The following is a 24,642-nucleotide window of genomic DNA, read 5'->3' on the forward strand; positions in this document are numbered from 1 at the left end:
TGTATTTTGAAAGGGAAAGCTAGTCACTTCTCTGGAAAAAAATACACTATTAATCACAAGAGACTGGGAAATGTGACCCATTGTCTGTCTTGGTTTTCTATGGAAAATAAATTATGGTCACATCCCAGATGTGTGTCATTATTCCAAACCTCCCACTCCCACTCCCACCACCCTGCCCTGCCCCTGCTCTGGTTTGCAGCTAAACTGACAAACAGATTTGTCAAGATACAGAAATCTCAGTGATCATTCAGACCCTTCAAGTTTCATGTCAGTGGGTTGTCAGGAGAGAAGTTAATGAAAAATACATTCTGTAAGGGCCCAAACAGTGGAAAGACATGTGGTATTAATAGAAACCAAAAAGTCCACAGAAACTTTCATAAGTGTCCTGACCATTTGAAAAGCTCATATTTAATTCCTGCCCCTGGGACAGCAGCGTCTGCTAATTTTAAAGCAGGTATCCATACACAGACAAGTTTTGCTGGTCTTGGAGGTTCACAGAATTGTTTGTATCCACTCTTCAGGGAAGAAAAAGGGATTTATTTATTAAAAAGAAGCCAGAATAAAAACCTGGTGAGAGATCAATATGTACTTGAGGGAACATGGTTCAGTGCTACCAGCTGCTCAGAGTAGCTCAAAAGGGGTCATGTCAAAATGACAGGCACTGCTGAAAAGAGTTGCGGAAAGAATCAGTGCTGGAAAAAATCTCTGGGGCATGTTGCAATCTATTAACTTTTAATGAAATCAGTAGATGACCTGCTGATTTGTGTTTCTTCTCAGCAAGGAGACTGGACTGCTGCTGTTCTAAAATCACAGTAACGTCAGCCAAATGACAGTATAGCCATCAACTTATTTCCTAGAGAACATTGAAATGGCAGTCTGCTCCTGCACAGCTTCTTCAGTCTTTCTTATTGAAGAAAAACCTTTTTTTTTTAACCCCCTAAAATGGATTTACTTGAACTACACTACAAGGTACAAAGCTGTGAAAGGAAGCTGATGCCATCCTCATCTTTAAAAGAAGGTGATTTATCTAGATGAACTCTGTCTCTTGAACTTTGTGGGAGTCGCCATTGGTATGATTTAATTTGGAATTCTCTTTTCTTGCCAGGACTCCCATCAAACACATTTTTATAGCTTGATTTTATGTGTTGTATTCATGCCCTGACAGTCACCATAGCATCTAGACACAGACAGTAATATCTCACAGTGCGGATTGTTTTCCCTTTGCCTTAAATCTTAAATGCTAAACATATATGTGGTTTTAGATTAATTTTCCATCACAGATGGAGGCTCTAAAATCCTTAATCCTTTTAAGAAACATGAAGCACATACTAACCTATTTCATAAGACATGCTTTTCAAGGAGCTAATTTTCTCCATTTTAAATCAGTCTGTCTTGCTCAGTGATAATTTCCTGATATTTGAATTTTATTTTAAAATGTACACAAATTTTTTTTTGATTACTTTCCTTAAATATTAATTCAGTGAAGTGGACTCAGCAGGCACAAAGGATTTCTCACCACAGATGATGAGAACCTGAGCTGAGAAATAGCCATTAATGCCAGTACCTTAGACCTTGTGCCAAGAGAAATCTTTTATACCAGAATATAGTATAAGAAGGATGAAAGTCAAGCTAGTAAACTCAGTTTACATAAATCATCTTAAATAAGCAATAAAACAAGATTGTATAGGAAGTTTTATAGTCTTATGAAAAGAATCATAAAGTTTTGGGGCCATCAGTTACTTGGGATGTGTTAATGACCTCAGAAAACATCATAGATTATTTTATTGTCCTTGCACTATGAATATAGTAATTAAAAAAAATTGATTAGCCTTCTGATCTTGGAAATTATTCACTGTTAAAATGCAGGGGAAACAGTACATGAAAACTATCAGACAGTTTTTACCAGAAAATTGTAACTGTGAAGCATTTGCTCTGATTTTTTTGAGGTTTGAGTTAGTTGCTGAGGGGGCTTTTTTTTGTTTGTTTGTTAGTTGGTTTGGGGATTTTTGTTTGTTTGGTGATTTTTGTTTATTTTTGTTTGGTTGGTTTTTTGTTTTGTTTTGTTTTATACATGCATGCACAATTTCCTGGGTATCATCTCCCAGTCTCAGTGGGGTTCCAGAGCCCACTTTCTCCTAGCTGGGAAATGACCCACCTTCACATGTGCTGACAACCAACAACTGTTAGCTGATAATGAGCAGTGTAGGGAACTTTTTGCAGTTTGTACAAAATGTGGTTCTTGGGCTTGCTGGTGCATAGGAATTGCACTGGTTTAATGAAACATTTCTAAGCGAATCTTATACAGGATAAGCTTAAAGCAAACAATAGGCTTAACTATCATGTTGGATCTGGGTTAAGCCCCTGAAGTTTAAAATGGAATAATGTGAGTATGTCTTGATGTTGTTAAGCTTAAAGTCCATATTGAAACTTAACCCTTCCAACAACCATTGACCAAATTCTTGTATGAGAAGAGCTTCACATGTATTTAATCAATGAGCAGGAGTTTTTGATCTTTAGTCTTTTATTAAAACATAAAGGAGCCAGCTTCCAGTCAGGGCTGCTGAGGCCAACAGCCAAAGACTCACAGTTCTAACAAAGAGGTTTTCTTTCATATTTCCTCACAAAAGTACTGGTTAGAAGTACAGGTTTCCTATCTGAGTCTTGAACAGACCATATTGAGGAAAATAATTTTCTTTATAAAATTTTCTCTTTATTTTATAATATTTTCTTTATAAAATAAGATCTCTGGTAGCCACTGCTATCATTTTTATTATTTTTGATGTTACAGGTTTTTCTAACAACACCACCTGTAGTTAAGTTGCCTTGGACACAAAGCCTAAAGAATTATAAAACCTTCTTCCATTTCATATGACATTGGGAGACATTAAAAGTTCAAGCAGAAATTTTCCATGTCAAGACTTTGCCTTGGGCTGATTTCTTTTTTTTTGTTTTTTTAATTTTTAAAAAAAGCATTATTTCTTCTGTTTCTCAAAATGAGGTTACAGTAAAACTGTTCAACCCTGATTTAGATCTTGTCTTACTTCAAAATAATTTGGAAGGAAGGACTTCACATTACAGTACAGATATCTACATTACAGTAGAGGTATCTGTTGGTAGTTTTGTGTCATCATATGGAAGATGCATACAAATTAGGCAAAACTGTGGGACTCAGAAGCTTTTAGTTCACAGATGGTTTCTGCAAATACACTCCACACTGAGGAGGAAGGGACTGAGCATGACTTTTGCCATCCCAACATCAGGGCCCTTGTTAAGATCTAGCAGCACAAATGAGAGGAAAAAATGCCTCTTTCACAAGCTTTTCCCTGTTCTTTTCAGCCATGTCCAACAACTCAGATAGACAGAGTTCATGAGCAGCCAGTCCAGGATGAGAAAAGCTGGACCAGAAGTTTATAATGAAAACATCTGGGTGGAGAGGTGGCTAGAAAAAACCTGAACTGTAAGGTGAACTGAGACAGGGATTGTGAGGGACTGGGAGGAAAGATACTTGAGAGGTGGGGGAAAGGCAGAAAAGGTGAGCTGTGTCTAGGGGAAACTGGAGGAGGACAGAGACAAGAAGTGGAAGAGGCCATGGGTACTTCCTTTGGGATAAAGAAACGTATTAAAAGCATTTTGGAACTATTAAGTCAAGAACAGAAATTAGAAAATGCCATAATGAAAGCTGTCCATAACAGCTTCACAACCATAACATCTTATTAACACATAGGATTTTATTTTCTCTGTAGTGTTTATTGCTGGTTTATTGTTTATTACTTCTTCAGCACAGTGAGGAAGATACCCAGAGATTCCTTTAACTTGAGTGTGGGAGAGAGCAGTTAAGTACCATCTCAACAGACACCTGTGTTTGCACGTCTGTACGAGTCAGAAAGGAGACTCCCATTTTTATCTCAAGGCATGCATATTCTGTGGGTTTGACTTTTCCAAGAGAATTAAGTTGTATTATTTAGTGGGAAAACAACAAGCAGAGGGTTTGACAAAATAAGAGTAAGATAATGTGGAGAGAAATAAAGCAGAAATGTACTAAGAAGGTATATATCTATGATATAGTTCCATTAAAATTTTGGGTTTATTACCATTTTTCTGTCCATAAACCTCTGATTAATTTATGTTATTTATAAAATCAATCTCAAAAAAAATGTAATAGATCTAACTATGGTGATTGTGGTAATGATTAAATAAATTAATCTGAGGAGGTAAAACACCTACCCATTTGTAACAATGCTTTCCCTGCTGAAATCAAGAGATGATGGTGAGTTTGTTTGGCTTCTGTTCCCAGCTGTGCTTTGGTGTGTGGGGCTTGTTATCAGGTATCTCTGAAAGCAGATATTTCCTAATCTAATTTCCTGTTTCAGCATCATGAGAAAATGTTTGGGACACCCAAAAAAAATGTTTTTTGAACATATTTAATCCAAACTTTTCCATGATGCAGTTCACTACTTTGTAAAATGGTTTTAATAATCCATGTCGCAGAGACACATGCTAACATTTGGCTTATACTGAGATCCAGCAAAAAGAGTTCTTCCAGAGCTGCCTTTCTAACACTCTGTTTCTCTTCTGTACACTGCAGGCTGTGAACCCATCCCTGTAAAGTATCTCCAGTGGAGCAATATAGAGTCTATTGTGGCTGTGGTCTTTTCCTGCCTGGGGATCCTGGTCACCATGTTTGTCACCCTTATCTTTGTGCTCTACAGAGACACCCCTGTTGTCAAGTCCTCCAGCCGTGAGCTCTGCTATATAATCCTGGCTGGCATCTTTCTGGGTTACGTCTGCCCTTTCACCCTTATAGCTAAGCCCACCACAACATCCTGCTACCTCCAGCGCCTTCTGGTGGGCCTCTCCTCAGCCATGTGCTATTCTGCCCTCGTGACCAAAACCAACCGCATCGCTCGCATCCTGGCGGGCAGCAAGAAGAAGATCTGCACCCGCAAGCCCCGCTTCATGAGCGCCTGGGCCCAGGTGGTCATCGCCTCCATTCTCATCAGCGTGCAGCTGACACTGGTGATCACTCTGATCATCCTGGAGCCCCCCATGCCCATCCTCTCCTACCCCAGCATTAAAGAAGTTTACCTTATCTGCAACACCAGCAACCTGGGCGTCGTGGCTCCCGTGGGCTACAATGGACTCCTCATCATGAGCTGCACGTACTATGCCTTCAAGACTCGCAATGTGCCCGCCAATTTCAACGAGGCCAAGTACATTGCATTCACCATGTACACCACTTGTATCATCTGGCTGGCCTTCGTGCCCATCTATTTCGGGAGCAACTACAAGATCATCACCACCTGTTTCGCGGTGAGCCTGAGCGTGACGGTGGCTCTGGGGTGCATGTTCACTCCTAAGATGTACATCATTATAGCCAAGCCTGAGAGGAACGTCCGCAGTGCCTTCACCACCTCAGATGTGGTGCGTATGCATGTCGGGGATGGCAAGGCACCCTGCAAGTCCAACACTTTCCTCAACATATTCCGGAGAAAGAAGCCAGGGGCTGGAAATCCAAAGTAAGTGGATTGACCTGCAGGTACACATCTATCTGTATATGTCCTCTCTTTGCCATCCTCTCTTGGATGACTGTAGTCTGCTGAATAGTAAGGTATGTAACAGTTTTCCATCTCATGTGTAGCAGAGAAGGTGGAAATGACCCTTTAGTCCTAAGCCTCAGATGGATATTGACGTGTCGCTTATTATCTTCTCTCCTGCTCTGAAGGTAGCCCTGTACACAACTCCCTCTACCACTGGGACAGGTCAGGCAGTGGCAGAGTAACCAAGCTCCATTTGCAGCTTCTTGCATCTCCCTGTCACATGCGTGTGACAGGGATCTCACACCCTGACATGCAGCTGCTCTGCATTATGTTCAAACTGAAGTGCTACTGCAGCCTTTTAGAAAAGAAATCTCTGTCTGAATGATTGCAAATCACATGTACTTGCCTAAGGCCACTGGAACGTGTGTGAAAGCTGAGGACTGAACGCTAGTTTTTAAGGTAGTGTATTGTGACAGTCCTCATGACAGTGATTCAAAAGCACCCTGCTATCCCTGTGCTCTCTTTAGTACTCAGCATTATGAGCAATACTCTTACTCATCATTCCTGTAAATCTCTTCATGTTCTCAAACCCAGCGTTGGTGTGAAAGTTGCAGAAGTCAACTGATGGTGAAAATGAACTTGCATTCACATCTTCAGAACTCGTTATTTTCCTTGATAATAATTAAAAGCAACCCAGATGCAGCAGAGCAGGAGAGAGAACTGCTACTTCAAGCAGCATCTCCCTGTGAGAAGCTGTCTGAAAATCTGCATTCTTTATTATTTTCTTGGTTTTTAATCTTTAAAAGGTATGAGCTTAGATGATTTTTGTCCCAATTAAAAAAAACAAACAAAAACAAAAGTGTCAGTAAAACTTACATTTTTGATCTTTCCAATAGAATTAAAATTCAGTTAATTTCCAGTTTTTTGGGATCTGCAGATTTTTCTGAGTCGCTCAGGTTGGTTTTGATTCAGTTTGCATAAGAACCATCATCTGTCCTGGTGATGGAGGTAGATGATAATGTAGGAAATTCATGCTGTGATCAATTTTGTCTTAATGCTACTTCAGTACATTTTATTTTTTTGCTGGACAGGGGGTCAGAAGGGAAGGGAATGGAGACATAAGTGACCCAAATACACAGCCCAGTGTGCCACAGAGGCCAAATCAAGGCTGCTGACTCCTGAGCTAGACAGAGAGAGAGCAGGGAGTGAGGAGCAGCCCTAGCAGCCACCACCTGCAGGGAGATGGCCAAAACTCTCTGTAGCCCTAGAGCTTGAATTCAATGCAAATAGAAAGATGGAGCCTGGTCCACCTTCCTCTGACTCTGTGGTAGTTAGATGGGGGCTCAGACGTCTGTAACAAACTAGTGTGGTGTCCTTGCAGTGTGGTTTCTGGCCAAAAGTTTCTTTAAGTTGATATCTGTCAAAAAAAAAGGGCTTTTGAATATTATAAGTCATCAGAAATTTAATAACTAATTCTCTGTTCTGCTTACTCTTCTTCTACCTTAATTAAAAAAAAAAAAAAACAAAAATCAAAATGTAATTTAAAAGATCCAAATGTGATATACTTAGAATACAGTTCTTAATATGAGAGAATATTACATCCTGTTCAAAAGTTGAGCTTTTCCCTCATCACTGTCACCTTTAAAACTCAACAGGGCTTACCTGAGCTTTTTAGCAATTTGTTTGTTACATAATTTTAGTAAGATATTCTTGACCTCTCTGTTAAGCCTGTGTGAGTGTTACAAAGGAAAAAAGCTCTACAGAGTTTTAAGTTGCTTTTCTAAACTAAAAGCTCAATGCCTAGTTAATATGCCTTTTTTTCCTCAGGTTAAGAATCCATGTCTTGTATACAGCCAAATTCCCAGCTCTGCCCTAAACCTCTTGTGCAGTTACTGCATGTTCTTCACCCAAACCAACACAGGTGCAAAGGCACCCTGGGATTGTTGGTGGAAAACGACAGCATATCTCTGTTCATGGGCATGAAGAACTGAAAGAAGTTCAATAGACGAACACAAAGCTTTGGAAATAAAGTCACAAGGCAAAACAAAAAGTAATTTCAGGGCTTTGGAGGGGTTTTTTAGCTCTTTAGCCATTGCAAAGTTTCTGAGGACATTGTGACAACACAGATAAAAAAGGGAGTCACTGTGGAAATAACGAAGGAAAAAGTAGAAATTGCTGCAGCCTTTGAACCACCTAGATAACTTAAATGTGTAATCAGGTCCTTCCTGAAACAGGACTTAAAGCTACTGGTACATGCTCAATGCCCACAGGAATGACCTCCAGACTGATTTTCAAATGTTTTGTTTGTGTTTTTTCGTTTTGCTTTTTGATTGTTTTATTTTGGTTTGATTTTGGGTGTTTTTTTTTTAATTTGGTTTGGTTGGCTTGTTTGTTTGTTTTAATTCCTTATCAAAATCTGGGATTTATTTGCCATGTTTTCAGTAATTCTAATCCCTGTAAGTATGTTGCTCTGTTTCTAGATTCTTCAGTAGTCTCTCCCTGTGGCCACATTTTTCTGTCTGTAAATGGCCAGCAGTTCTGCACTCAAAAGATTTCCCTTCAAGGTGTATTCAACTATCTTGTTATGCCTTCTCTCTCTTCCTAGTTTGCTTTTTTTTCCTGCTTTTCAGTTTTCATCTCTTTTCCTCTCTATATCAAACCTCTGCTTAATCCATTGAATTCCAACACCTAAACAGAAAAGGTTCGTCCATCTAAATTAAACTAGTGTGGAGATATAGGGTTAAATTGAATGAGTTTTAAAAATGGAAAGTAGTTTACTTTTACAAGGGCAAATCAAACTTACATAAGCCTTCATAAAGCATTTTCATGCAATGTTGTGCTGTTAGTTTAACTAGTATAGCTTGGGGAACAGAGCAAGCCCAGACATTCTTCCTTTCTCCTTCCTAAAGTAGAGCAAATAATTAACCAGGAGAGTCTATTAACATAGGATCAATTAGTCAATTCAAAACCTTCAGCTGAAAACCTCTGGTGCCGATCTAGAGGTCAGAAAAGTCATCTTGAAAAATGTCTGTCCCAGCTGCATTGGCAACAGAGTTTCAGTGAAAATAAATTTCTTAGTAACACTGGTCTTCACATAAATAATAAAGCACACTGCCTTTACTGATCTGTTAAACTCTTAAGATGGTTCAAGCAGTCTTGAGGATTTGAATTCGCTCTTACTTTGATTGAGTGAAACTATGAGCAATTACAACCAGCATTGTTTTCCATAGAGTGGGTTGGGAATTTTCCAGTGGAATATATATGTTTTCTATCAGAAAATTATGGCCTTTCAAAATGTTTCATAGAATTGGGCTTTCCTGGTAAACATTTTCCCTCAGCCAGGGGGACATCCTTTTTTCCCGTGGAGAGAGGAAGACATTTGGAAATCATGAGGGAATCTTACCCCAACAGTTAAAGCCTCACTTAGGCTAAGAGCATCTCCTTCATTTCCCAGGTGGATGCTCTATGACTGGATTATGTGCTGTCCAGCCTCCTTTCTGTATGTTCTTGTCCAGCAGTATTTTGAAACAGAGAAAAAACATTATAATACAAACCCTAGGGAAATACTTTCTATTATTCTGTGAGAGAGCTTGAATCTGGGTCTGAGGGATCCCTTGTGGTCTTCACTACCAAGCAACTGTCATTCTTTCCCTCTTGCCAAATGAATACTTAAATATGTATAAAAAATGGAGCAGCTCCATCAGGAGAGATGAAGAGAGAATGATATCTGCTGCTTGTGTTGAAGCTTTTTGGGGACATTTATTGTTCGCTTTCTGCTTGATAGTATTACAAGATCCTGGCTGTTACAGGATGATGGCACAGCAGCATTTGTTAGGAGAGCCTTTTGCATCTATTTTTTATTTTTTCCAGATGTGAGATGGAAACTTTTGTGTTTCTTGCTGTGATCTTTAGCCTTCTTGGCCACAAAAGTTATTTTGGTCTATGAGCTCAAAGAGAAGGATGTTTCTACTGTGCCTGTATGATCCCTTCCCTGAGGAAGCAGTGCTCCCTTCTGTACTACATGAAGCAAAAAGTAGCCAGTGACACTTCAGATGTCGATTCTGATGAGGATTCAGGAAGTGCCTTCTCCAGACACTGCTTCCAATGGACCCTACACAATGTGCAGGAGACTGAAGTCAGGCCTGCAGCCTGCAGGTCTGTTGTGTTGCTTTTCCGTAGTACACACACAATTCAAATAGAGTAGAGCCACACAGCAAGGCTCACCTCTTCTCTCATGCTTTTTGTGGGTTACAGTAGCATGAGAAGGATCAGTGCTGCAGGAGTCACCACAGAGAGAAAGGTTTTTTGCCATTTTGTGTCTTTGGGTAGCAAGCTCCAGGTCTGGCACTGATGCTTATCTGCTCCTTCCATCTTCACATATTAGTTATTTTAAATTTATGGTTGAGATGGGAGGTTTGGACACCATTTTACTGCATTTTGAATCAGAGTAAGTAAGGATTTAATTGTCAATATACATTATATAGCAAGATCTGAGTTAATAGGAAGCCAATTAGCAAGATTCACTGAATGGCCAGGACTCCACATTAATGCACAGACTACCTGCTTTCCCTTTGCTTTTTTATATATTTACATTCAATTATTTTTCATCCAGCTGTCTGCCTTTAGAAATGAATAGCTGATTTAACGTACTTCCAAACATTTGATTTGTGATTTATCTTTTACACACATTTCAGTAGTCCATGCATCTAGACTGCTGTCACAGACATCCAGTCTAAGCACTATCCAGGCAGTCATCTGGCTCATGGATCTCTCAAATTTGATTAACTTTATTCCAATAAAAAACTGCAGACAACTCAACATTCCCTAGTAGCTTCTTCCTGCTTCCCTTTGTCCTTTCTCCTTCTGTGTTGGCTCCCTACCCTCAGATTTTTATCTGAGAATCAAAGTTCTCAGTAACCTTTGGTAACACATCTATTAACACATCTATTCCCTTAGCATGGCTTAGGGAACTGCCTGCTTTTTTGTCTTGCCAGTTATAAAATTATCTCTCTCCAGTTATTCGTAAGTTAATGTTTCTCTTTAAACTGACTTGCTGAGTTGCTATTTCATCTTGAGCAAGCTGTACTGACAAGCTGTGCTTTACTGGACTCATTTCCCTTGGCCATTCACAGTCCACAAAGGCTTTTTGGGCTCCTCACCTGCTTCATTTTCAAAGCCTCCCACAGACACATGGTGAGCGGAATCTTAGCACAAGTATGTTCAGAAGATTTTTTTTTTAACTGGTTTTCATGGTGGTGGGAGGAGGCAAATACACAATGCAGCATGGCAAGACTCGGAGCTTCCAGATGCAGAGAGTAAATGTTCAGAATACTCTGCTGTTGTTGCTCAAATGTAGGTATTTTACAGCCTGTCACTTAATCCAACCTAACAGCCCTGTCACAGGAATAGGAGCTCAGGAGTACTCCATCTTCTCACTATTTTGTTATTATTCTGTGCAGTTGGTATTTTATCTTTAAGCAGGGTTTATAGAGTCAAGGAGGGATGGAGAAAAGTGTGAATGGAAGACGTGAAAGCACTTTTGATGTAAGTAAAACAATGCCTTTTGTCCTGATTTCTGCAGTCTAAAGTTGGTAAAATTGAAACAAACCAATGTATGTCAACCTGGCACAGCCACAGGGGGAATATTTCCCTCTGCATGAAATGTATCAAAACTTCTGAAACAAGTAGATTGAGTGGAAAGTGCAAGGAGGATTAATAATAACTGGTCACCATTGTACCTTCTCTTGTAAAAGAGATATATGAAATCCTGTGCTTCAGGACACAAGCCCAGCGTGAGAAGTATTTTCTTTGGTCCTGAAGAGTGTCATCTAGCCTGCAGCACATAAGAATTATCTTTAAATGCCTCTTACACAGATTAGCATTTTGTGTAGTTTTACCTTCCTATAGCAGTGCCAAACCAGTATAGAGATGACTGCTAAATCTAATAGGAGATGGTAGATTCCTTGCTTTGCAATTTAGAAAACAGAAGCACTGCTGCAGACACAGTAAGACAGACCCTGATTTTTACCACTGCACACCTTGGAAAATACCACATTCCAAGGGACTTTCAAGACCCTTAAACCTGCTTTGCCTGCACAGCCATCCTACTGAAGCTCACCCCAGAGGGAAATGGCATATTATGAAAGAGAATTTTGGAACAGCAGTTCTGCCAGTGGGAAATTGTAGAAAGACTGAAAAGAAACAACAAAAACAAAGGCAAAATTGTACAGGACAGATTAGGTTGTTTATTTAAGCATTTTGTTGCTGTATATCTGATCTCTCCATTAACCTCCAATAAGATGCTGATACCCACACCCTGTTTTTGGGGCTGACTCTGTAGGGCAGTGGCACCATGGGACACATGGTGCTGTGCTGGTCCATGGCTTTGAGGCTCCCAGATCCCCACCAGGGCATGGGGCTCCAAAACCACTGGACATTTGGTTCACCCTTGCATCACACCCAGGGCATATCATGGAGGAGTCTGCTTCCTTCACAGGTTGTTGCAGTTCTAGAATGGCTCCTAGTGACACAGTTGCCACAGGGAAGGCAGGTGGCACCCTGGCCTGGCCTGATCCATCTTCCTATTGCAGCCCTCCCTGACATTTTCCCAGATTCTATATTCAGTGTAGTCCTCCACCCTTTTCTGATGTTGCAGTGCCTTTTTGGGAAAGCCTCTTGCATGCTCACAAAGGATAGCTGAAGGTGTTAATGCCAAACATCTCTCTCTCAGCTGCTGGTATGTTTGTTGGCTTTGCTGGGCTGTTTAATGGTCTTAAACCATGAATGATTTTGCAGACACACAGCACTGTGACATGTAACAGCACTTAGCCAGTTCTCTTGTGGACGTGATGTGAATTTCATGTAAGAAAATGCAACAAACCCAGTCAAGCTGTTCTGTCCTTGTCAGTATATTGATTTAAGTGAATATTTAGAACTCCCAGAAGACAGTTACATGGTTCCAAAGAGACTCTTAGAACCAATGTTAAAGAACTGGGAAGAAACACAAAATAACAGGGGAGTGTGAAATTTAACATTGCAATAGCAATCTCTTCTAGCCCTGCTGCAGGGTTGTCTGTTAAATTTGATCTATGTAATTATATCTAATATTGTCTTCCACAGTCTTGAATTTACATTTGATTATCGTGCATATATATTGCAGTTCTGGCCCATAGACCAAAAATAAAATGCAGAACAAGGGATAAAGGCTTCTCAGATATTACTTCCATACTTACATTCTTTCTCATTTAAATAACTACTAAAACCCATATTTATTTACAATCCAGGCATGACATATGCATATATCAAATTATTTGCCAAATTGTCTATCTGTCTGTATATGTGCAAAATAACCAGTCTGGTGATATTGTTTTTTATTTAAAGTCCTTCTAATGAAAAATAAGGGGCATAGCTTCATAAAGCACCATAAGTTTTCCTTGGAAATTATACCAGCTAAAGGGAGTCCCAGCTCAGGCATAGCTGATCACATGCCATTCCTACTGCAAGATGAGGAGAAGTGGGTTAAAATATGTGCTATGATTGGGATGTTTGCGATCAAGCAAAAACTGGCAGTTCAATCTCAGTCCTCTGGGTTTGTTTCCATGGCCAAACAGAGGCTTCCTGAGACTACATTGGGGAGAAATAACTTGGAAAAGCTATGCGGCTCTGCAGTGGCCTCTCAGTAGGAGCAGGGGGATAAACCCCCCTCAGACAAAACCCAGATTATATTGAATAAACTTATAGGATACCTTGCCTGCACCCTGTGCTCCCATCCAGACTTCTGCTTCTTTATCGCCAGCCAGAGCCACATTTTATGTGTATGGTCCCTTTAGATGAGAGGGCTGCTGTGTAAGGTTCTGTGCAATTTCCTCCCTCTCTCACAAGTTCCCAGTCTATGGTAGTTTTGCCACTGTTTTTTCAGGGGTGGTCACAGCTTTTGTTCTCCCAGGAGATTTTGACAGGACACTTATCTAAGGCACAGCCTCCGCGTCCAGCCTGATTCTTACCAAAGGACTGCTGGAGAACTTTACTACTCCTTCTTTTGTTTTGCAGCTCTCAAGACGCTGAATCACAAAATGTTTTTCTGCTTGGGGGCACTGCTGTAGCACCAGGCAGTTTTGTTTAATGAATCTCAATAGTTAAGCACAATGACAAAAAGACACACAGTCTCATCAGAGGGGAGCTTTACAGCTATGTACCATCATCTCTGCTTCCTGACTGAGGGGAAGCAAAGGCAGTGCTACAGAAATCCTGGGGAAAGCGAGTATCTTTCTTGGCATAAACCACAGGAATAAGGACACCACTTGTAATTCAATTTCTTGCTCGACTGGATCACTTATTACATTTCCTTGTATTTTGGTATTTGTATACATTATTCATATCCAGTTAGGGTGCTGCAAAAGTGCACCAACTCTATAGCGAGTGTTACAAACAATTGTGTTCTCATGTGGGGATAAGCAAGTGTTGTTTATCTGCTTAGCTCCACACTCTCACATTGTTTTGGTAACAATTGTCTCTGTGAGAAAAATAAGGAAGAAAACTTCACCTTAAAGAGTGTCAGATACATAAATAGGTGTTGAAGATTACATCCACTTAATCACCTAAAACCATGGATATTTCTCTATATTACGTATAGAAATCAGGTTCCAACTCTCATAAGCACACCCTTAGGTGCTTAACAATCCCCAAATCCATGTGGTGCGAGAGTGGTGCTCCAAAATATAAAATGGAAATGGAACAAAGAACTAAAATACAAGTCTTTTAGAGGTCATTTTAACATTTTTTAAGTCAAGAATGCAGTTTACCTCCTTTCTATTCTCAAAGTGTGATGTTTCAGCTGATACCACTCTTGCTCACCTCACCTCAGCAGAAACAAAGGGAGCTGTGACATTTCACAAATATGTGATAAATTCATGTACAAATACTTGCTAGAATAAACGTGCAGGGTGTTCTGCAAGCATTTATTCTGCAGGGGTCTCTGAGCCACCTTGTGATTTCATACATCTTTGAGCTAATTTAGGGGTGAAAAAACTTGGATACTGAAGGATATCATGTGGATCTCTGATATTCTTTATGTAAGAACAGGACTATAAAACAGCACAAGTATTATACACATCTATATACAGTTAACACCAGAGTTTGCTTCTTCTGTCAAATTAAGACATCTGAAAAATACCTTTGATTCATCCCAACAATTCAGTACAAAGTTACTAATGTGAAATGCAGAAGTACTGCTTATTTATTTAATCCTTTTCCCTGCACATAAGGGCAAAATAGGAGGCACATAAGAGCCCAAGAAGGGAACAACACTTGCATGTCTTCTGTTTCACTGATGAGAAAGGCATTTTGCATTCTGGCTTGTCCAATTTTATCCCTTCTTGTGATGAGCTCTCCCCTTTGTTCAGGGATGCCTCATAAAACAAAGCACCTCAAGGCAAACTGCAGATATTATGATCATATGCTGACAGAGCAAATTATTTTTTGCTAGACACTGTAATTCACAAATGAATCCTGTCCCCAGAGAGAGAAGATGGTCTGTCTCTGTTAAGGCAATGTAGGTGGGCATCACCCTACACCCTCTTAGAAATTAAATCTGCAGATTCAGACATGTCCATTTACAAATACCTGTCTATGGATATGATGGATATGGGAAAGCAAAGACTAACTTCTGGTGCACTACTCAGTCCAAAATCTGGGTGTTGTCTTTGCTAAATGTCTGTCCCTCAGACGTGAGTAATGGAGCAACTTGCTTTCTTACGTTTTTGTTCTTGGGGATTTAAGAGTTTGTAAAGGGAATAGTGATGAATGTTTTTTTTTTTTTGTTTGTTTGTTTTTTTAGCTAGTATGGAGTGATGCTTTTTTCACTTGCCTTCTGATTCTGTTTTTCCTCTGTCCCAAACACATGGAAAACCATTCACACCCAGAGCAGAGATATGACCATATTCCGTTCTGTTCTCTATGTTCTTACCTCTGTGCCTCAAGGACTCAGAATGGGAAAATTCTTCATTGTCATATTTTTTTTTAGGGTTTTCAGACCAAAGTTTATCTGTAGAACAGACTCCACCGCACCGAGGACATACACTGTCAAAGAGTCACTAATAAACATGGCCAACATGAGAAGCTAGGTACTCTGCTGTGCCAAAGAACTCTAAGAAACCTCTTTGAGTGTGGGTTGAAAGTACATTGCCTCAATATAACATCTGCCTCCACATTAAAATTGTTAGAGACTATTTAATTTTGAAATAACAAGTCAACTAATTCTTCAGAGCATATATGTGCTCTGGCATTCAGCCTCCCACACCTGACAAACATAGGTTAAAAGTCATTATCACTGTAAACAGCAAACAATTGTGCAGGCTGAAAGTAATCACACAATTTTTCACTTTAAGGCCCACTTGACAACTGAAAACTCCAGGTTTCTTGTTAGTTCTTTATAGCTAATTCACCATTTCTAGCTAACTGCTTCAGCTTATCTCTTCTTAAGCTGTTTCCCCTTCTCTGGTCTCTGTGGTTCTTTTTTCTGTGGTGTGCAGAATGTGGCTTTCTTCCACCTTATAAAATTGACCTTAGAAAGAGGAAAAAACAAAATAAAATTAATTGCTGTCTGTTGAATTCCTTGAGCCAGATTTCAAGGTCAGATAAGCACTAATGTCAGCACCAGATAAACTGTCCCTGATGCCCATAGTCTGGGGAACAGGGGTGAGAGTTGTCCCTTTCAGCAGCAAATAATTAGTTTAGCACAGCTGTGCTGCAGCACCACAGCCAGAGATGTCAAAGCTGATCATAAACTCTATCAAAACAAGGGCCCCTTGATCTGATTATAGCAACTCCTCACTAGTAGATTGTTTGCTGGTGTTTGCAATTTCAGTCTGATCAGCCCCAGAGAATCTCAGGTTCAGTTTAAATAATCATCTACAAGCCACCTTCTAGTTAGTACATCCTCCTTCTCTTTACCCAACACTATTAATCCTTCCTCGTCCTTGGTGTATTAAAGCCAAGAATATTCACACCTTCTTACTTGGTGTTCTTGTTAGTCTTCCCCTCTACTTGAACGGATTTATTTTTTTTTTATATGTTATCTTCTAGCCATTTATTTCCCTGGTACAACCCAAATCTTCAGGTAGTTCCATTCAGCCTATTCTGGCTGGCTTGCAAGCCTTGCATTCGCAGAGGAAGGATTGTCTGGAAATTGGGACTTATTTCACATTACTCATTTTTTGCAACTCAAAGCCCCCCAGACAAGTTAACCAGATAGCAAACACACCCAGGAAACAACCAACCAAACCAAAGAAAGCAAATCCCATAGGCTGTGGAGACCCCTGCAGAGGGATTATGCACCTCGAGCAGACTGACAAGGACTGACAGGGGGGTACGCCTGAAAGCGCGGTCACAGCGGCGCACACACTGCAGGACGTGCCCAGTGAGCACACGAGGTGTGTGGGTGGCATTAGCCCCGCTGAGCCACAGGCTCTTGTGCCCAGCTGGCATGTTCATTTGTGGGCTGGAGTGAGGGATTGCGTGGGTGTTCAGTCAGAGCTCCTGCACCAGGCCCAGTACAGGCTCTGGTGTGTCCCCAGGCATCTCTGTGCTCCCCAGGCACTGAGCAGTCCTTCCTCCTGTGCTTTCCCATAGCCTCTGAAACAAAAGGCTATATACATTTCTTAATCCTTAGTGTTATATAAGTTATCTCAAAAATCTCTCGTGCCACCATCCCAAACAGCCAAGAGATTTTCCTGCAGCTACTTTGGGCTATCATAGCCTGTAAATCCACAAATGCTTTAAGCTGCCATAATCCAGAACTGACACTCAAAGCCTTCCTTTATCCCATGCCATCACTTCATCTATGCAGGGACAAGAATCTGGACAGCCATGCTGTGAACTCAAATTGGGAAATAAGAAGGGGTTTTTTTCTCCTTTCTTTTTCTGGCATAGTTGTGACCCAGATTAGTTGTCCCTGTCATTCTCTGCCAGATGATTGAATAATTGCAACAAGGGTTGTGCTGACGGAGAGGGGAAGGTGGAGTAGCAGAAGGGACCAACTGGGGAGGGCCAGAGCGCTCCCCCAGCACATGGCTGGCTTCTGCTGCCCTGGGGTGACCTGAAGTACACACAGCCTTCTCCCCATCTTCACTATTCAGCTCAGTGCCAGGTCTTTCTGGGCATCGTTCTGGGATTGTGTTTTCCTTGGTGACCTTGACCCTTCTGTCCTCTTCAGCAGATGCTCACACCTCGACAGAAAGGGTATGCCATGAAATCCCTTCCGCTTCTTAGTCCTCTGTGGGTGATAATTATCCACATGCCTCACCCTTCTGGGCGAGGGTGAATAACCCAATAGATTCCTTTCTATACACTGCTCTTAACTTCTCTCCAAAACTTGTTGCTGTGCCATTGATTAGCATAATTAATTTAAAACCCAGAGCAATTATTTACAGACATCTTTTAGACTGGAATTCAGGACTTGTGTTTTAAAAATTAATTTGTACCAAGAATCTGCCCATCTTTCCAACTTCATTGATTGGCTTAGAAATCTTCTATCAGGTTCTACCTCATACAAAAGGCATTGAAAATTCAACTTATCATTCTACAGGAAAAGCACATGGCCTTGCTTCTTTTTATGTAGATATCTTTTGATCCAGCCATGACAGCTGTACATAAAACCTGACCTTTCAAGGACACAAACATCTGAAGATGAACATTCTTCTTCCTAGGAAGATGCTGGAACTGGAGAGGCATGAGGATTTGGGATGAGAGTTTGGTTGAACGCTTTAGTGGTCTGGTTCTGACATGAGGTTTGCTTGCCTACCCAGTCACCTTGCAGACTGACAGAGCTCTGAGGAGATGAAATGCAGACCAGAAAGTTTGTGGTGCTGCTGAGATAGTCTTTGGGAGTGCAGAGGGCAGCCAGTCTGAGTGCTGGAGCAGGAACTGCTCTTGAATGTGAGGCAGTGTGCCTAGTGCAAGGCTTCTCTTTTCCTGCACTACAGCTAGGAGTTATATATAAGTTCTTAAAATGAGGAATTTATTCAGGGCTATCACTGAAATTCCCTTGAATATCCTCCCCACTTGACTTTCTTCCTAATGTTATTAATGGTCAGTTGTTTCAAATGAGATATTACAAATGCTGGTGATATGCTATTCTGTACTTTTTTCATGTGGGGAACGTGAAAGATTTTTTTACAGCTAGTGAGGAGGATCTCTTACCATGACTTCAAAAGATAAGTAGCACAGTGTACTGCATCTCAGTTTTCTTGGGCACCAGATAGATTCATTCAATTTGTGCCTGTTTGGGGAGTCTGATTGAGCAGAGAGAATAATTCCAGAGCAGAAGGTGAATGTTTCTAGTTTAACAGCTGTTTAGATGTAAAACATTGCAGATAGCAATTTACACTTCCTTTAATCCTGACACAGCTGTTTGCCTCGTGGGATGATTCATTTACACTTAAGAGGAAAAATGGTGTTAAGAGTGACTCTTCCCTCAGATCCTTTATATTCCTCACTGCAAATTTCAACAGGCTTGTTACCTACCCTGTTCTGAATGACTAGCCAGAAGCATTTTTCTGCTTCAAAGAACATAAAGTAAAGCAATTAAGCCACTTCTTTCAGGAACCCTCTGCACTGCCACCCTGCTTCCTCTGCCAGACTCCCTGTTATTGCACCCAGGGGTTCCTTATAAAGCAACTCAGACACTTTCATGATGGTATGCCAGCTCCTTGTTCAAATGCACAGAAGAGCCATCCTGCCTCTAGGCTCAGGATACAAATAACTACTCGGCAGGAATTACCCTTGAGAAGACTGCCCTCAAAATGACTCATTAATCCTCATATTGTAAAGATGGGCAGAGTATCTAATGTTTTATAACCAGAGAAATGTATGTGAACTGCCATTATTGCCTGCAAGGCTAGGAGAAAGAAGCAGGGATACATTGTCATCATTAAAAATAAAAGAAAAAAAAGAAAGGTATAGAGATCTGGGCATTAATTCTGCATCACAGCTCCGCAGTATAAGCACACACTGCTAAGGAGATAAAAGAAAACCTACAAGGATACTTCATATTCAGTGCATCAAAAGTTTTTATTATTATTTATACAGTTGGCATTGATTTGATAATTGGAAAATAATTCACTGAAATACAATCAACACATGCACTACATTTCCCATACTATAAACCTAAATTTCACTATAAATTCAAATTCTACTGAAGCATGAAGATTTAGGTGATTTCTGTCGTGTGTATGCGGTGCATCACATACATGTAGGGATCACCCTTGACCTTGATCAAAAGGCAGAGCACTGCTTTGATGGAGTTTGGCAGAATTTTAACAAAAGCAACAACCTCCTACAGAATGCAAACCTGGCTAGGCATTTGGGGTTTGCATTCTCTATTAGCTGTAATGTCTGTGTCTGATTTTGGCTGAGGAGCACAGCTGCAGTCAGAGAGGAGCTTGCTGTATTTTGAACATGTTTTGGGGCATTTTAAACTACTTGAGGAAGCGGGTTTCTTTCTTCCTTTCCCTTACAAGGCTTTCATAACAAGACCTACAAATGCCCAAAGCTTGGAGAACCAAATGCTCTGAACTCACTACAGGGATATATATGAATAAGAAAAAACACAAAGGGGGTGCAGCTAAGTAAGCCATAAATGACAGCAAATGGCAGCAGTTGAGGAATGACGGCTGCCAAAGCCTGTTGACTCAGAAAGATCCAAGTTCCAGGCAGTGCTCTGAAACAAAAGCCTTCCACATTTTCCATGGTCCTAAGCAGGGCTGTCTGTGCTGTGTGCTCTCTGTTGAGCATACAGCACTGCATGTGTGTGAAATACATTTAGCTCTGGGTTTTTCTCTCAGATAATCAACTGCAGGTTGCTACCTGTTTTGTAAAATTACCTCCTGGGACTGAACAAAAAGCACAGGAAGTAGAAAGCTCTTAATCTCTCAGTTGATTAAGAAAATTGGAAGACTGTAGAGGTGGTGAATATTCTGTCTAATCAGAAGCCTAATAATCCCTGTAACTTTAATAAGGCAGAGGAGAGAGCATGGTAGCTAAGTGCTTAGTCATGATCACTTTTAAATTTTCAAATCTCAGTGATCTCAGTGATCTTACACCTGGCAAGAAATTTAATTTTTCTAGAGGCATCAAAATAATCAGGCTGGCAAAATTGCTCAGCAGAATGCCTTATTTGTGTTTTATTCATAATAGTTCAGAAGTCATCTCAAGGCATCTACCACTCCCAAATGGGAATGCATGTGTTCTGTGTACATTATGCTGTGCTCATGTGCTTTAGAACGTGGTGAGAAGGATGGCTTGTTCAGCTCATGTACTGAGTATGTAGTACATGCACAACCATCCATGAATCTGTCATTTGGAGGTACATGGAAGTCTGGCAAGCATGCACTATGACTGTTTGATGGGGAGGCATGCTGAATTTTGATTTGCATTTTATTTGCAATACAATGATGGTTTTATTTTATTTTATTTTTTCAGAAATTCAGTGATACATTCCATGTGCAAAAATACCTGAGATTTTTGTCAAAGCACGTGCGTGTGTGTATACTATTTTTATTGATACTGGGGAACACAAAGGAGAATTTGCATCTGCTTGACAGGGCAAGGAAGAAAAGAAAAATGAAGTGGAAATCATCCTATATTAACAGCCCAAACTGCAATCTGCAATTCTGTATTGAATTACCATTGCAGATAAAGTGCTTAGGAGACTATTCATTTTGTGTCTACTTCAATAAACCCAATGCTTCCTTTAAAAAAAAGAGAAGCACACCAGTGAAATCACATATAATGAAAGTTAGTGACTATTCAGCCAATGCCCTGAAAGTAAAAGAAACATTTAGAAAAACAGATTAGAGGAAGAGAGACAAAGGAAAAGGCAGCAGCTGACTATATATTAAAAACTTCACCAGCGAAAGCTTTTGGTGATGCTTTCGTAAATATTATGTGAAGGGCGGGTGCTCCTTTTTTCAGCATTTCATCCTATATTGAGAATACCAGGGGTGAAGTTCCTCTGACAGCTAGATGCACAGCAGCCTGCCATCTGGTATGTAAAGTGCATCTAGGCTCAGCACAGGAAGCAGAATGAACATCATGAAAATTTATTTTAAACAGTACTGTGCTGGAGCCAAGGAGAAATCTATGTGGAAATTGAGGTGACAAGAGGAAAAAAGATGGGAAAGCCCACAGCCATAAGTCAGGGACAGGCACCTATTGAGTGGTATAGCCACCATGTGTGCACATGTGTATAGCCACTCACTGGGTGTCTTTTTCTTTTCAATCTTCAGGAAGAGGCAGCCAGAGTTCTCGCCCACCAGCCAGTGTCCGTCGGCACATGTGCAGCTTTGAAAAATCCCTGCAGTGAATGTGTAAGAGAAGCTGCATGACAAAGAGTGGTTTTACCCCTTGCTTTCTTTTTCTCATTGGTTTACTATGTCTAATGATGGGACAAATGTGGTGCATGCCTTTAAAGATGGGAAATTTGCTTATGTCCCCTTGTTTCACACAGTACTGCAAACATTGTCCAGATTTGATGAAGAGGACACTGAATAATTTTTTTGCAGCTTTTACTTTTTTATTTCTAAATGCCTACAACTTTGCAAGTATGTCCTCTTTTTTTGTACTAATTTAATCTTCTTTTTCCATTTAGCCAACATTTTTCTCCTTTTCATAGTTTTACATAGAGATGACATTATCCTGTGTGCTTTACATGGCGAGACACCTTTGCCGTGCACAGCTCTCGCTAACCTGTGCTTGTTAGCTAACCGTGGCAGCAGACCCAGCTGAGGGAACACAGAAAGCACTTGTTTGGTGGGATTTGCAGAAAACAGGGAAATCACAAGAAGGCACATGTAAATAAAACCAGCAGGACTTGGCATAGGAACAAATAGCATCTCAAAATAATAGCAATGAATCATTTTTTCTGTTGTAATTTCTGAAAGATGTTCAGATTCTGCATAGTTCTGCATTCAGCAAACAATAATAGAGAAGTTCAGCTCTTCAGAAATAAGAAGAGCAAATACTGCCCTCTCTGAGCAAACACAAACACTGTGGAGAAAACAAGCAAGCTGTTGCAAAAACAGAAAGGCTTCACCTCATTTCTTCTAGATCTGTGCTCATTTCCATCTGACAAGCAGCAGATGTGAAACAGTCCTGCTCCCTGCCCCAGGGAAGATTGTGCAGTGACTCTGTGGAAAGATGCTTGTGATCCACTGACACAGCATTTTGGGCAGTGCTGCTCCCTGCAACCAGAGATGCTGTTGCACTGCTCTGGGCAGTGCAAAGCATCCTAGCTCTGTGTATGTCTGTGAGAGTCTATGCAATTTGTGGGCATTCAGCAACAATATTAATTCAATCCAACCTGCCCCTCTGATTTGCAGATCAGAAGAAATCCACAAAACTCATTGTACATTTGGAGCAGTCATGATGGCTTTACAGGGCTTGTGCAGCAACCAGATTTGGCACCCTGAAAGGCAAACTGTAAACAGGCAGTGTAAGGAGCGGTACAAACTATTTGCTGCTGTCTTCTAGTCAGAACAATACGCCCCTCGTTTCTGAACTGTAACAAGTGCTGCAGATTCTCAGGGTACAGATCACCAATTGTCTATCTGGAAATTCAAATGGGAGTCCAACACAGGCATACTATTAGAAGGAAAAAGCAAATGCAACAAGAGATTCTATTCAAGAAAGCATGGGCACAAGCTGTGAAACTCCTGTTTTTTGCATGACCATGCTTGGGATATTTTTTTTTCAGTTTAGAAAAAAAAGAATCCTTATCCTCCTGAGCTCCTGAGAAACACCTCTGGTGGGACTCTAACCTGTCAGTGGGTCTGCAAATGCTTGTGGTAGCTGCTTCAAGAAACAGGGGAGTTTTTCAGATCTGCTGAGCATGAAGCTTGCTATTTTGTCTTCTCTGTCCTTCCCTGCTCCTCTGGCTTCTCTCTCTCTTCAGCCAGAGCCGATGTCTTCAGAGGCCTGGCACTGTGGCTCAGGGAAAGGCACATCCTCCACCAGCAACCTGGGCTCCCTGTGGCCACACAGCCCAGTTGGAGCAGCAAATTGTCCATCATATCACCAGCTGTCCATCATCACCACCACCTGCTCTCCAGCCTCAGTCTCATTCAGCAGAACTCCAGCAGTTTGTAAGAACAGATTTTCCTTAGGAGGCCCTGCTTCATCATCCCAACATGCCAGAAATCACCATGCGTGCTGTGGCTTCCCTCAGCTCCCACCTACAAGGAAGTAGATGCAGACTCTTGAAACTGTCTTGTGTTTTGATGCATATAGTACTTAGCATCATTTTTTTCACTAATGTTCATTTCCATTCTCCGTACAGTGCTGGAGATGGTTAGAAATGCAGAATCATCAAAATATAGAATCGTAAAATTTTATTATGATATTAAGAAAACCCAGAAGCATCAGCTTGGAGTTTCAGGGCTCTTTTCTTCAGAAGCTGCACATTTGTTACCATGGAAACCTTCAGATACACCCAAAAAACCCACAGGCTTCACAGTCTGCTCCATCTACTGCAGCCTATTAGGGACAGCTGTACATTACAAGCAAGAGGCCTCATGACTAAGCTTCCTGTGGCAACTTGGCTAAGTTTGCCATAGGGTTAAGCACTCAAAATGCTGGCATGTTAAGGCAAGTCTGATGGCCCTTTAAGCCCCATTTAAACTGTTGGGTATTTATTTTATTCTCAAGTATTCCAGAGAATCTGACAAGTTATTGTGGAAGAAGGACCTCATTGACCACTACCCCTGCAAGGGTTACACATTTTTTGGCAGGAAATATCCAGGGCAACAGGCTTTTCTGTTCATCAGGAATTATTCCTTCTCTGATACAGCTATTGACTAGGAAATATTCTGGGCGTGCAGTATAATTTGGCCCTTTTGTAGCTTCATTTAGGGGTCTCAGCTGGGCACCTCTATGCCATGTGAAATACCTTTCAGCCTTGGTGCTAATGCCTTTCAGATGCTTGAAAAAAAACAGAATATATTCAGTTATTTTAGTTTTATCTCACGCACTCTATCCTATGTCCCCAGTGAGTTTTTGTTGCTGTTCACTATACAGCTTTCAGCCTGTCAATATCTTTTTGGTAAAATCATGG

At 40.8% G+C, this 24,642-nt stretch overlaps 1 protein-coding gene across 1 annotated transcript in view; it reads left to right on the forward strand.

Moving 5' to 3' along the window:
- Nucleotides 1-24,642, forward strand: part of GRM1 (glutamate metabotropic receptor 1) — a 182,132-nt gene that overhangs the window by 148,945 nt on the left and 8,545 nt on the right. The window contains exon 7 of the mRNA XM_058835267.1: nucleotides 4,586-5,516. Within this exon, the coding sequence (XP_058691250.1) occupies nucleotides 4,586-5,516 (931 nt within the window). The remainder of the gene's footprint in view (nucleotides 1-4,585; nucleotides 5,517-24,642) is intronic.

The sequence above is a fragment of the Poecile atricapillus genome, chromosome 3, assembly GCF_030490865.1.
Source record: "Poecile atricapillus isolate bPoeAtr1 chromosome 3, bPoeAtr1.hap1, whole genome shotgun sequence".
NCBI lineage: Eukaryota > Metazoa > Chordata > Aves > Passeriformes > Paridae > Poecile > Poecile atricapillus.